We start from the raw sequence: 14,299 nt of genomic DNA, 5'->3' as shown, positions 1-14,299 counted from the left end.
CCATCTACTTGAATGGGGAAAACCCAAAATCACCAAAAAGGTTGGTCAAGATTACGATCAAAGAACATACTTCAAATCAGCAGTAAAATTGTGCTTCTTTGCCTCAGATTACACAAAACAAATACAAAATTATAATAATTTACACAACTAATGTGCATTCTCAAGATTATTGACAGGCAATATCGGTATCTAAAAGGTGACTGGCTCTTTTACCAGTAAGGAGGGACTTCCTTTTCTTTACCTGTTGACCATTGGGTGTTCCAGTTTCTCTCATTAATTTTATTAGAAGTAGAACAACATCTATTTATGTTCTACAGAAGCCCCTATATGTTACCCAGGCCTACATAATTACATTTACTGGGGCAAGAGTCTATGTAAAACATCCACATTGTACCTGTACTAAAGCAATCCACATTGTACCTGTACTAAAGCGGAGTGGTTGTGGCGTAGTGGCTAAAGCACAGGGCTGTTAATCAGAAGGTCACAGGTTCTAACCCCATGGCCACCACCATTGTGTCCTTGAGCAAGGCACTTAACTCCAGGTTGTTCCAGGGGGATTGTCCCTGTAATAATTGCACTGTAAGTCTGCCAAATGCATAAATGTAAATGTAAATGTAAATGCAATCAAAAATCACTTGTTTAAATGACTGGCGTCCTGTTGCTCTGACCCCATCATCAGCAAATGCTTTGAGAGGTTAATCAGAGATTACATCTGCTCTGTGGTGCCCACCTCACTGGACCCATTGCAGTTTGCCTACCGCAACAACCACTCCACTGATGATGCCATTGCATCTACACTACACACTGCTCTCTCCCACCTGGAAAAAAGGAACACATACGTGAGAATGCTGTTTGTAGACTACAGCTCAGCATTCAACACCATAGTGCCCTCCAAGCTCTGGGCTTAAACAGCTCGCTGCGCAGCTGGATCCTGGACTTCCTGTCAGACAGACGTCAGGTATCCCTCAACGTCAGTAAGACCAAGGAGCTTGTAGTGGACTTCAGGAGGAAAGACAGAGAACACAGCCCCATCACTATCAATGAAGCACTGGTGGAGAGTCAGCAGCTTCCAAGTTCCTCTGTGTCCACATCACTGAGGAACTCACATGGTCCGTCCACACTGAGGCCGTTGTGAAAAAGGCTCACCAGCGCCTCTTCTTCCTGAGACGGCTGAGGAAGTTTGGAATGAACCACCACACCCTCACACGGTTCTACACCAGCACTGTAGAGAGCATCCTGACTGGCTGCATCACCGCCTGGTATGGCAATAGCACCGCCCACAACCTCAAAGCCCTGCAAAGGGTGGTGCGAACTGCCAGAAACATCATCGGAGGTGAACTTCCCTCCCTCCAGGACATATATACCAGATGGTGTGTGAAAAAAGCTCGGAGGATCATCAGAGACCCCAGCCACCTGAGTCATGGGCTGCTCTCACCGCTACCATCAGGCAGGCGGTATCACAGCATCAGGATCCACACCAGCTGACTACATGAGAGATTCTTCCCCCAAGCAATCAGACTTTTGAACAATTGATCTCTCATGATAAATAATCAGCACTGCACTATATTAATCTTATTATCTCACACTGGACTGTCATAATTATAGTTTCTTCACAATACAACTACTGTGTATATATATATACACTCACCTAAAGGATTATTAGGAACACCTGTTCAATTTCTCATTAATGCAATTATCTAATCAACCAATCACATGGCAGTTACTTCAATGCATTTAGGGGTGTGGTCCTGGTCAAGACCATCTCCTGAACTTCAAACTGAATGTCAGAATGGGAAAGAAAGGTGATTTATGCAATTTTGAGCTTGGCATGGTTGTTGGTGCCAGACGGGCCGGTCTGAGTATTTCACAATCTGCTCAGTTACTGGGATTTTCACGCACAACCATTTCTAGGGTTTACAAAGAATGGTGTGAAAAGGGAAAAACATCCAGTATGCGGCAGTCCTGTGGGCGAAAATGCCTTGTTGATGCTAGAGGTCAGAGGAGAATGGGCCGAAACGGTCATTTTCTTGGCACACTTTAGGCCCCTTAGTGCCAATTGGGCATCGTTTAAATGCCACGGCCTACCTGAGCATTGTTTCTGACCATGTCCATCCCTTTATGGCCACCATGTACCCATCCTCTGATGGCTACTTCCAGCAGGATAATGCACCATGTCACAAAGCTCGAATCATTTCAAATTGGTTTCTTGAACATGACAATGAGTTCACTGTACTAAAATGGCCCCCACAGTCACCAGATCTCAACCCAATAGAGCATCTTTGGGATGTGGTGGAACGGGAGCTTCGTGCCCTGGATGTGCATCCCACAAATCTCCATCAACTGCAAGATGCTATCCTATCAATATGGGCCAACATTTCTAAAGAATGCTTTCAGCACCTTGTTGAATCTATGCCACGTAGAATTAAGGCAGTTCTGAAGGCGAAAGGGGGTCAAACACAGTATTAGTATGGTGTTCCTAATAATCCTTTAGGTGAGTGTATATTTCTTTTTATTTCTTTTTTTTAATTTTTATTTATTTATATATTTTTTTATATATATATACACTTTATATAATTTTTATAGTTTTTTTATTGGATGTGTATTCTATATTGTGTGTATTGTTTACTGTACATTGTATATTACTATTGTGTTGCTTAATGATGTGTATATATTGTGTTATATTGTGTCATTTTGTGTAAATATGTTGTATATTGTAATTGATATATGTCTCGTCACTGTCATGACTGCTATGTTGCTCGGAACTTTTGCACTTGTGTATATGGTCGTGTGACAATAAATTGATTTGATTTGATTTTGATTGTGCTTACCTTAGCTTATGCTAAAAAGCAAGAGTTTCCTTGCTTGTATAGCTAAAGCGCATGTGCATTATCAAGTTGATCGACAGGGGATATCTGTATTTAAAAGGTTATGACAATCCCAAGGACAGTCCCACTCAGGTTAAGGGCATGATTGTGATGGCTCTCAGCTTGCTTCATGTTGGCAGACAGCATGGTACGTTTTCATGGTAAACTGTTGTAAGTGATTTAGTCGTGCTGTCTCATGTTGTGTTTGGATTGCATTTTTTTCTTCTATTCCTGACTCTTGTCCTTCTGTCTGTCTTTGTCTGTGCATCTCTGTTTTCTTATTGTTGAAGGAGCTGTGGTGAATTGTCGGAAAAGGAAGCATCAGAATATATACAAACACAAAACGGTTTTAAAATTGTTGGTCGTAGGATGTGCATCGGTAAAAAAAAAAAAAAAAGACATGGCATTGTTTGCATGTTGCTGGACTTTTTTAAGGTCTTGGCCATATGCCTAAATGTTAAGCGGCCTCTTTACAGACAAACATTTAAAAATTTATTAATTGTGAAAGTTTGCAGCATGATGGGCATGGGAGAACAAACCAAATTTGAGTTGTTATGATATGTTTGCAACTAAATCAGATAAAAACCATTTCAGTTCATAATGTCGGACTAGTCCCGCGATTAGTTAGATGCTAAATTTCAAATTTAGTGCAAGTGGTATATTCAAATGCCAAACCCTATATATATATATATATTGTATGTATGTTTGTATAATAGTTTTGCTTGCTTGCTTCAGAAAGGTTATGGGGATGGGTTTGCTTAGCAGATCATGAGTAAAAGCAGATGGATCTAGCTGAGCTTCTAACATTTGAATCAATGATGTGGGTTTGATATCAGTGACTATTAAAACAAACAAGCCTCCCTAATACAGTTAGGGGAACCATCTAAAGAATTTTCTTCTCATAGTGTTTGTGTGTGTGTGTGTGTGTGTTTGTATGTGTGTGTGTGTGTCCTGGTCTCTGGTGACCATTCGTCTGTGTGTTTAGCCATTTTAATGATAACCACATTCTCAGTGTTTGCCATTCATAATGATGCATGTTGTTTTTTTCAATGACCAAAATGAAACTCATATGGTTTTGATGCCCCCCTTGCATTTATGCAATATTTAACAGCAGTGTATTAACTTAAAATCTCTCTTGAAAGTCCACATGATCTCAAATGTGTTGATTGTTATAACTTTTAATCATGTTATTACAATGTAAAATGTCTTTATGATGTGAGTTTGAATAAAAACAATAATTATAGCGAAACTGCATCACAAAAGCTTATCAATCATTGCTAGTACATAAATGTGACACAAAATATCCATCATGCCCAGATCCCTGAATGTGTAACCTACTACAGTCAGACTGATTTACCCAAAGTTCATAGTTGTCTATGTGACTGTTTATGACACATTTTTGTATCACCTATATGTAGTCGGTAGGTTGTGAATAAACCACACAGAATACAAAAATATCTTTTGTTTTTTTTTCTGACAACTTATTGTGAGAAGCTTGTAGAAGGCTACCCAAAACGTTTTACCCAAGTTAAACAATTTAAAGACAATGCTACCAAATACTAACAAATTGTACTGTATGTAAACTACTGACTCACTGGAAATGTGATGAAAGAAATAAAAGCTGAAATAAATAATTCTCTTTACTATTATTCTGCCATTTAACATAACTTAAACTTAAAATAAAGCTGTGATCCTAACTGACCTAAGACAGGGAATGTTTTCTACTATTAAATGTCAGGAATTGTGAAAAACTTAATTTAAATGTATGTATTAACTTAGTTTAAATGAATTTGTCTGAGGTGTATGTAAACTTCTGACTTCAACTGTATCACATGCTTAAATCACTCAAAGCATTTATGTATTTTTAAACAGGCTTTAAGTTTAACAGTTTTAAACAATACAATTCTCATTACATTTTACATAACACTCTGGGCTATAAATCATTAATTAAAGGTATGATTAATTCTCAATTTACACACCGAGTTCTTTAATGTATGTAAAACGCCTGTCTGTCGCTCACTTCGACGTTGTGTCGGAGAAGTGACACTAGGTGTATCTCTTGAGCGGCGAATATACCTCTGATCTATGAATAAAGGCCAATGAGAAGTTGGCGGACAGAATTTGCACGTCCTGCCCCCAGACATACGGGTATAAAGGCGGGAAAATGCGTCTGTTTCATTCATAAATTTTCTTCGGAGTCGATGGTCGTGCATGCAGCGAGCTGCAAGTCACACACAACTGTTCCTCTTACCTCTGGTCGAGCTGCTGTTGGATCTACGGCGCACATCAGCAGCTTTCTCCTTCTCTGCACGGCAGTGCAGTTTGCCCCTGGACGCTTCGACAGCGCAAACTTAAAAGAGTTAACAGGAGTTCCGTCCGGCAGACACACATGTGATCCTAAGACCGCGACCGGGCTACGTGACCAAGGTTCCTACCACGCCCTTCAGAGATCAGATATTGAACCTGCAAGTGCTGCCCCGGGAGGAGGCAGACCCATTCCCTTTGTTGCTGTGTCCGGTACGTGCTTTTCATACATGCTTGGACCGCACGCAGAGTTTTAGATGCTCTAAGCAGCACTTTGTCTGCTTCGGTGGATAGCGGATAGGGAATGCTGTCTCCAAACAGAGGTTCTCCCATTGGGTGGTGGACGGCATTTCATTGGCCTATCGCACCCAGGCCATGCCCCCCCTGCGGGTCCGAGCACACTCAACAAGGAGTGTTGCGTCCTCATGGACACTTGCCAGAGGCATCTCACTGGCAGACATATTCAGATCTGTGGGTTGGGCAACACCTAATACCTTTGCTAGATTCTACAATCTCAGGGTAGAGTCAGTCTCATCCCGTGTTTTCTCAGGTCAAGCCGGTAGAACTCAGTAACACGCTGACGAATTGACCGGGTGAATCGCTTGCACCTAGCGCCCTTTCCCTCGGCTGAGGAAATACCGTGTGCTTTTTCTCCCAGGAGAGCCCACTCACTCGGCTCCCTGGATGACTCCTCTCTAGCCCTGTGGGTCCCAGTGGAAACTGGGTAAGACTCCCAACCCACGATGCGTGTAAGTGCCCCAGCCATTTTGCTCTATGCGAGAAACATAAAAACACAAAAAGAGGCCCGGCTAGGCTCGGCCCGTTCTCAGGTTGGCAAGTGTCACCTTGTTCCCCTGTCTAGGGTAACAATAAGGGTTCCGACGACATTATGGGGCATTGGGGAAGGGTACGTGAAGTCTGATACAGCTGGTCGTTTTGGCACGTCAAGTACCTGCCTGCTCCTGTGTCAGCAGTGCACGTACACAGCTCAGCGCATGGCGTGATTTAAATTGGATCCCTAGTGTTGCTTCTTCGACACAACGACACACGACCAATTCATGACTAGAGTTAAATTACATGAAATTTCTCTACTTGGCTACATATAGCAAATGTAGTAAACCTATAAAATGCAGGGGTGATCATCAAAGCTAATATATTAATGTTCATCAGGATTGTTGGTATTTATAGAGCTCATGAAATGTAGAAGCACAGTTTTCTGCATAAATGTATTTCCTTTTAAAACAGGAGGTTTGAATAGCTTGTTCCTTCAAAGCTCCAATTTTGATTTCATATGGTCTTTCAAAAACATCTTTAAATTGTTTCTGAATGAGCAACAAAGACATGAAATTTGTAAATTTGTGTGTGTTCCATAGAATACAACCTGTCTGTGCAAATAACTAGGTTAACTGAGTTAAATAGGTAAAATGGATTATTGTTATATTTCAGTTTATTTGGCTTCTTTAAATTAAACTTTAAAGGTGATTAGACATTCATTATTAAAATTTCTATAGATATGGCTGAACTTTACATAACCTCTTCTAAATAACTTAGCATTTCAATGTCAAATTTCCCAATCATGTATTTTTTTTCTTTTCTGTCTCAGGGTTCATTTATGTGAAAGCAGTCACAGAGACAGTCAGTTGAGTTCAGACTTCACGTCTTCATCTAGAAATTTAATTAGAGAGGTGGAATCTGTCTCGTTGTGTGTGCAATAAGAGCTCTTAATAATAAAGACTTTTGTAGTGGAGAGGCTCTGACCCAAAGACCTCATTACAGGGAAGTTACATTGTTATTGTTATTGTGCATATATTATATGTAACAAAACACACACGGAATTGAACAGGCAGACAAAAATGGAGTCCTTGTGGGTTAAGTATTTGTAGATTTTCTATACTAGTATAGCTTGCTGCTCAAAGCTAATTCTTGTACTGCTTTCAATAAAACAGTATAACATGAACTTTACCCAACTATGGATCATGACAGTCAAATAGTCGTCCAACAACTAGTCAATTTATGAGGTTGGTTGACTATTAAGGGGATGAATTTCAAGGCACACATTTTTAGAGAAAGTTTTACTGTGCAAATTGTCTAGCATCTTAATCAGAGTATGTTGTCTGCAAAATAATTATAGTAAATATTACAAAATATATATATTTAATATATACAGGGGCGGAAAGAGTACTGAAAAATCATACTCAAGTAGAAGGACTGTTACTTCCCAAAACATTTAGTTTGAGTAGGGTAAAATTAGCTATCCTAAAAACTACTCAGTTTTTAGGATAGCTAAGAGTAAAAGAGTAGCTTATTTAAAAGTACTCATGAGTAGTGATTATTGAGTACTGAGTTGCAAAACCTATGCCTCATTATAATGAAAACTGTATGCCAACCTTTAAAATACATCACTTATCACTAGATCACTTATTTGATAAACACTACATGAATCTGAGTCCAAAAAATAAAAGTGAGACATGATAACAGAAATGAAAAGTTTAAAAAGTTATTTTCAATACACTGATCACCATGTTAAAACATAAAGTATGAAACAATTGGATTAAAATCAGTTTATGTGTAGGGTCTAAATTTCCCTTAATGCCAACCGAGCATTATTGTTGTGCATAAAACATGTTCAAACGATGAAAGGAATGCAAAACAATGCTAAATAAGTAGGATCACATGGCACGTCATGTCCTGCACAATAGAGATGGAGCAGGAATGGGAAAAGTTGTTTGGTACAGGGGCTATATCACGCTTAAAAATTAATAATTTAACCAAAAATGAAAATTCTCTCATCATTTACTCACACTCATGCCATCCTGGATATGTATGACATTCTTCTGCAGAACACAAATTAAGATTTTTAGAAGACTATTTCAGCTCTTTTTGTCCATACAAAGAAAATGAATCGGTGCTAAAATACTGAAGCTCATAAAATCACATAAATCAGCATAAAAGTAGTCTAATCCATGTGCCTCCAGTGGTTTAATCCATGTCTTCAGAAGCAATGTGATTGATGTGGTGAGAAACAGATAAATATTTAATTCCTTTTTGACTATTAATTCTCCTCCCTGCTCAGTGAATCTCCACTTTAAATATCACATTGTTGTTCTTGTGTTTTTGGTGATTCACATTCATGCATATCGCCACCTTCTGGGCAGAGATAAGAATTTCTAGCAAAAAAAAGGACTTGGTCTGTTTCTCAACCACACCTATCATATCACTTCTGAAGTAATGGATTAAACCACTGGAGTTGTATGTATTACTTTTATGTTTCTTTTATGTTCTGATCACCATTAACTACACTAGAAATATTCTTCTAAAAATCTTAATTTGTGTTCTGAAGAAAGAAAGTCATAGACAGACGGCATGAGGGTGAGTAAATGATAAGAGAATTTAAATTTTTGTGTGAATTATTTCTTTAAGTAGCACATGGGGGGGTGTTTAAATTAAATCATCACCAAGATGAGCATTGGCAGAATTATAAAGTGTATTTGATCATTTAGGCGTGTAACCGCATTAGTTCAAACATTAGCTACCTGTCAATCAAACAACAGACATCTACAGATGTCAGGAAATAAAAAGTTAATCTTTTATATTTTATCTAGATCAATCAACCAGTGCTATCATGATCGTTGTAATGAACACCCTTTTCTAAATGTAGGATACAGGCTAAATATGTCAAATTATTCAAATGTTTGATCGAGGACATCTCCCTTTTTTCAGATAAACATTTAGATCATTTTATTGCCCAGCCCTATTGATAACTTTCCATTAATCTCTCACAGCAGCCCAATAATCTCAGTGATAGATAAATTACAGGCTACATAATAGACACACAATCTAGTAAGCAGAAATATGAAATATACCTCGATATGTTTCTTCAAATTAGAGGCAGGATTAATGCTGAAATCTGGCTTGAGCAAGTCAAACTCACATGACACAATCAAGCAATTGGCCTTTTTCCCTGTGAAAAGCCCTTACAGGTGCTGCCGTGATGTTCAGCTGTAAACTGTGTTTGAGGAATTCTACACAGTTGGCGCCAGATCTGCAGCTGCCGTTCAAGTTTTTTACATGTGATTTGATTGGGCGGGAGTCACGAGACACTCCCTAGCCAATCATGTTGATAGATAAAAATAAAATCACGACAGAGAAGTAGGGAACACAGATGGAGGTAAAATAGTGTAGTAAAAGTACAGTTACAGCACTTAAAATGTACTCAAATAAAAGTATCCCAATTTTAAACTACTGAAATAAGTACAATTCTTGGGAAAAAAAGTAGTTAATTACAGTATTTGTAATTCGTTACTGTACACCCCTGAGCGACGTCTTCTGGTTTCACGTTGCATGCTGTTTTCATCCCCACTCCGAACGCTCTTGAGGTGCTCACTTTCTGCTCCTCCCAGAGTGCACTACATGTTGTGTTGAATATGTGTGCACTTCAACACTGACAAATAAGAGTGGATTAAAATAAGCCTTTTCCCTCTCTTTTAAATTTTACTGTGTTTTTTTGGGGGGGGGGTACTTCACTGTTACAGGAAGTACCCCCCAGTTTAATTATTTCTGTTTCCCTCCCCTTGTCCCCTCCCTCGTCCAGGTAGACGGGGATGACCTGCCAGCAGACAGGGCTTGAGGGAAAGGGGGGGGGTGTACGTCATGCTGGGGGCTCCCCAGCCTGAGAGAACGAGGGAGGAATGTGGCAAGGCGGAGGGCGGGACCGGGTCGTGATCCTACACACCCGGTCCCATATAAGGCTAATCAAGCCTTTGAGAGGGATAAAGGTCGACTGCAGATGGTAGTGCGGGAGAGAGAGATCGTTTAAGGACATGTCCGTCATGTGTGTGTTTGTCTTTTAAGTTTATCATTAAAACTATTATTTATATTATCAAGCCGGTTCTCGCCTCCTCCTTTCCATTGATCACTTTACAATGTAGTTAAAAGTTTACCTACAGAAAATATGTTATGAATTATGGGGCAAAAAACTAATATATATATATATATATATATATATATATATATATATATATATATATATATATATTTTTTTTTTTTTTTTTGTAGCTGATGCAAATAAATAAAACAAGAATGTTGACAAAGAAATTATCTTTAACCTATTGTTTTATACAAATTATTTGCATCATCACACTTTAAAGAGGGCTGATTGAAGACTGTGCAAGCTGAACTTATATTGGAGTCTACTCACAGCAAGCACAATAAATTGAAACAAACACATCACTCAGTGATTAATATGATAAACAACATATTCAACAGGCAGAAAATCCAAGTTGGAATTCCTAGCGAATTTGGTAACACTGTTTTTGTTGCTGTAGGATTTAATGAAGGTGTGATGGCAGAAGGCTGAGTGCATTCACTTTTAATTAAGGCTGGCGACCGCTCTGCTCCAACATCGCTTGTGCTCAGGAGTGCTGACTTTTGAACTTGAGTGTTGGATTTGAGCGATCGACAGCTGGTTCCACTGCGCTCACATGCTCTGGTTCCTACTATAGAAGCAGTTCAGCCTCAATGTATTAGCGAATATGAAGCAGAAGGGGGCAGTCAGCACAACTCCTTCTGTACAGGCCTTGTCAAACAACAACCAGGCAGCGTTCCACAGACTCGTATAACCAAGCACCACAGAATGCAAGGATTTCAAGAAGCGTTTTTCAAAGTTTCAAATTATGTTAAACTTGGCACAGCATCCTAAAAAACTGTGGTTATGATTAGAGGTGTGACGCAACCAAAATGTTATGCTCCAGCATCTGTCTAATCCATGATTAATAATTAAAAATAGCACAGACAGAAGTAGGCCAATAATAGGATTATTTTCAATGATATGAAAATAAAACAAACAATATTTTGACTTCAAAGACACTTTTTGTGTTGTCTAAGTGCTTTAATCATCTGTTGCTACAATATACAGTATGTACAGTATATTATGTATTGTATTTTAATGCTAATTACATTTATTTCCTATTGTAATTATAATTATTTTAATTATTATGTACCAAATTTATCTGGGGGGCCTTTTTCATAAAAAATTGATAAGCGATTAATTGAGATTAACTGGATAAACCAGTCTTCAAATCCTGGAATTAATTTGATTAAAACATTTAATCTATTGAAAGCCCTAGTTAAAAATATAACAATCAAAAGTATGCAAAAATTAGCAAAAAAATGAAATTATTTTAATGCCATTGCTTGTTATTGTAATTGGTTGTACTAATTTGGTTGTAATAATTTGACTGTTGCTATTTAGCGCCTGATGCTCTGTTTCCTTCTATTGTCTGGTGTATTCCCCGGCCTCCTTAGAGTGCGTCCCTCCCACCCACCTCCCCTAACCCCCCAGCCCTCCATTCAGCACCAAACACACACTCTCTCTTTCCTCTCCTTCTCTTCCTCTGCTTGTAGCTTCAGACATTTGGAGAATCCTGAAACAAGTTGTTCCTCCAAAGACTTCTTGCCGGTATCTGTAAGCATTCTCTGATTGAACAGAGGAAGAGGCTGTTGCACGTGTTTGATCATTCACTTTACTGTACGTTTTTTGTTGCGGACACCGACTGCTGTGCTGGTTGGACACAGTGAAACCGAGAGACTTCCTTAGCGACTGGTCCTTGGTTATGGACACAGAGGCACTGTAAAGCCCTACACACTGGATGTATGCTCGACTTGCTGGTAAGAGTCTGTATTAAGATGTTTATCGAATCTATTCAGTCACATTTTCCAGTTTCCATCTCATTTGACATCATGAGGACTCTTCAATGATGAGCTTGCTTCAGGTCTCCAGAACTTTTTCTGATGTGTGTTCTTATTTTAATTGAATTTTGAGACATCTTGGTCCTGTGCAAAGCCAAACTGCTGTTCCTCTCAGGGTTTCTCAGCTGTCTCTCTTCCTCCTCTCCCTTGAATCGTTTGGAGCGCCTCGACTCAGATTACTTGCTTCCTCCTGTTGTCTGCGGGTGCAGGTTTTCTCCTCCATGCTCCCACGCTCTTGCGAAGAGAGGAAGGAAAGCACTGATAACAGTTTAGAAATCGTAAGGAGAGTGGCTTTTGTTAGCTGCCTCAATATGTGTGTGTGTGTCTTGAAAGGAGGGGAAGTTTTAGTGGTCGGCGAGCCATTTTCTTCACTTTTTTTGTTGTTTTTGGAGGTAACTGTTCTTTTTATGGGTGGAGGGGTGAGAAAATTGGAAACAGACCCACCCAGAGCTGAAGTGAGTCAGACATATGTGCATCTGTGTCAGTCTAGGACAAATAACAGTCTTATACTCAGGAAAGGGAAAACGAGAGATGTTTGCAGACATTTTTAGTGCGTTTAAATGGCTTGTACAGTACGGTGTTTGCAATCTTTTGGGTTTGGGAAGTGGAAAGGGGAAATAGATTGATGGAAGGGATGGTTTGTATAATTTTGCATGGGAGGAATGATTGAATATCTGCCATGTAAACACTTAAAAAGAAAGGTTCTTCAATGGTTATTTAAAGCACCTTACATTCAGCAAAGCACCTGCTTCTTATCAACTAATTGCACAAGCCAAGTGTCGTAGAACAAGACAGCACAAGCACAATTTTCAAGCGAAACATTTCATAAAAACACTTTTGTTAGGTTTTAAATTCTAAATCAGTTCTATAATTTTCACAAATAAGAAGAAATTTAGTTTAGACTCTTTCTAGTTGTCAGACATGAGTGGAACTTGTCCATAGTTAATGTGATGAACTTCAACTGTGGTTACACTAAAATCACCTTGACTCCAGTTGGTTAAAAGGCATCGCAAAAAATGGCACATAGTTAGTTTTAAGAAAGTGTCCAATTCCTTTTGCTTGGAGATGCCAATTTTTTATATTTCATCTAATGCAATTATGCAATATTTTTTTGAAGACTGGGTTAAGTTCTTTAACAAGTAAAAAACTTCTTGATGTTACAAAATAGGTTCTTCGGATCAGCAAATTGGTTTGTGGAATCTTTAAAGCACTATTACATGCTGTTTTTTCAAATACATAAAATAAAACAGTTCTTCTAAACCCTGTTTATTCTAATCGGAAACTTTATTTTTAAAGGGAAGCGTGTGTAATCATAATGGATTTAACTTTCGTTTTCCCTAGGACTAAAAAGTAACAGGAAGTTTCTTCAATGAAACTGAAAGATGTACTCACTTAGAGTCTGCTGAGGGATTCGATGGTATTGTGGGTATACTGGCAGGCTAATGATGGAGATTGAGAGGAAATGCCCTCTTCTCACATCCATGAGGAAGTGGCCTTGCAGCAGGCCTTGTGATGCATTAGTCCCACAGACTGATGTAGACATGTGTTTCACCAAAATCTCATGGCTTTTGTCGCTTTTGTCAATGTGGTATGCCCATTTTAACATCAAAATAAGGAAGTAAACACATGTAATATGTTGAAGTCTTTAGTTTTGAACTTAAAAGGGGGAAGCTTTGGTTGTGGACGCAGTCAGTTTCTGCTGAAGTAGTCGATGAATAACATGTCATATGCCGGACGTGTCCCTGAAGACGATGTGCTGGAAATTTGACACTATTAAGAGAAACCTGCTAATGAAACTCAGGTTTCATATTGTTTGTTGTCCAGCCTTTTTCTAGTGTGTTCAAGCTTAGAGGGATAGTTCACCTAAAAATCACCATTCTGACATTATTGAATCACTCTCATGTTGTTCCAAATCCATATGGTGGTATTTTTTTTTTTGTGGAACAAGAAAGGAGACTTTTGAAGAATCTTCACATAGATATTTGCCAAATGTCGACAATTCACTGTTACTACGGCTGTCAAACTCCAAAAAGGACAAAAACAGTGAAATAAAAGTCGTCCATATAACTTGTGTGCTATATTGCAATCCTTCTGATGCTGTGCGATAGTTCTGTTTGAGGAACAGATGAAATTTAAACCGAAATTGGCATTTATGGTGTTTGATGTCATTATGTTTAGTTATTGACGTCCAACCCACATCATAGGCACCATATTTCATTTCAAAACTGCAGTAGAGTGGACAGTTGTCAGAGAATGACAGAGAGCAGATCAAATGGCTTCAGAAGACTTGGAATATAGCGCACAAGTAATATTGACTATTTTTATGGGGATTTTTTTTCATCCCACAGCTTCACAGCCTGTGGATTCTTCAAAATTCCCCTTTT

The 14,299-nt window shown here is 38.8% G+C and overlaps 1 protein-coding gene across 2 annotated transcripts in view; it reads left to right on the top strand.

Moving 5' to 3' along the window:
• The first annotated feature begins 11,526 nt into the window (after nt 1-11,526).
• Nucleotides 11,527-14,299, top strand: part of LOC127628941 (histone deacetylase 7-like) — a 99,442-nt gene continuing 96,669 nt past the window's right edge. For both annotated transcript variants that reach the window (XM_052105928.1, XM_052105927.1), the window contains exon 1: nt 11,527-11,834. In XM_052105928.1, the coding sequence (XP_051961888.1) occupies nt 11,816-11,834 (19 nt within the window). In that variant the 5' untranslated portion in view covers nt 11,527-11,815. The remainder of the gene's footprint in view (nt 11,835-14,299) is intronic.

This window comes from Xyrauchen texanus, chromosome 35 (assembly GCF_025860055.1).
Source record: "Xyrauchen texanus isolate HMW12.3.18 chromosome 35, RBS_HiC_50CHRs, whole genome shotgun sequence".
Taxonomy (NCBI): Eukaryota; Metazoa; Chordata; class Actinopteri; order Cypriniformes; family Catostomidae; genus Xyrauchen; species Xyrauchen texanus.
The sequence above is the reverse complement of the archived record's forward strand: the minus strand, read 5'-3'. Positions and strand labels throughout refer to the sequence as shown.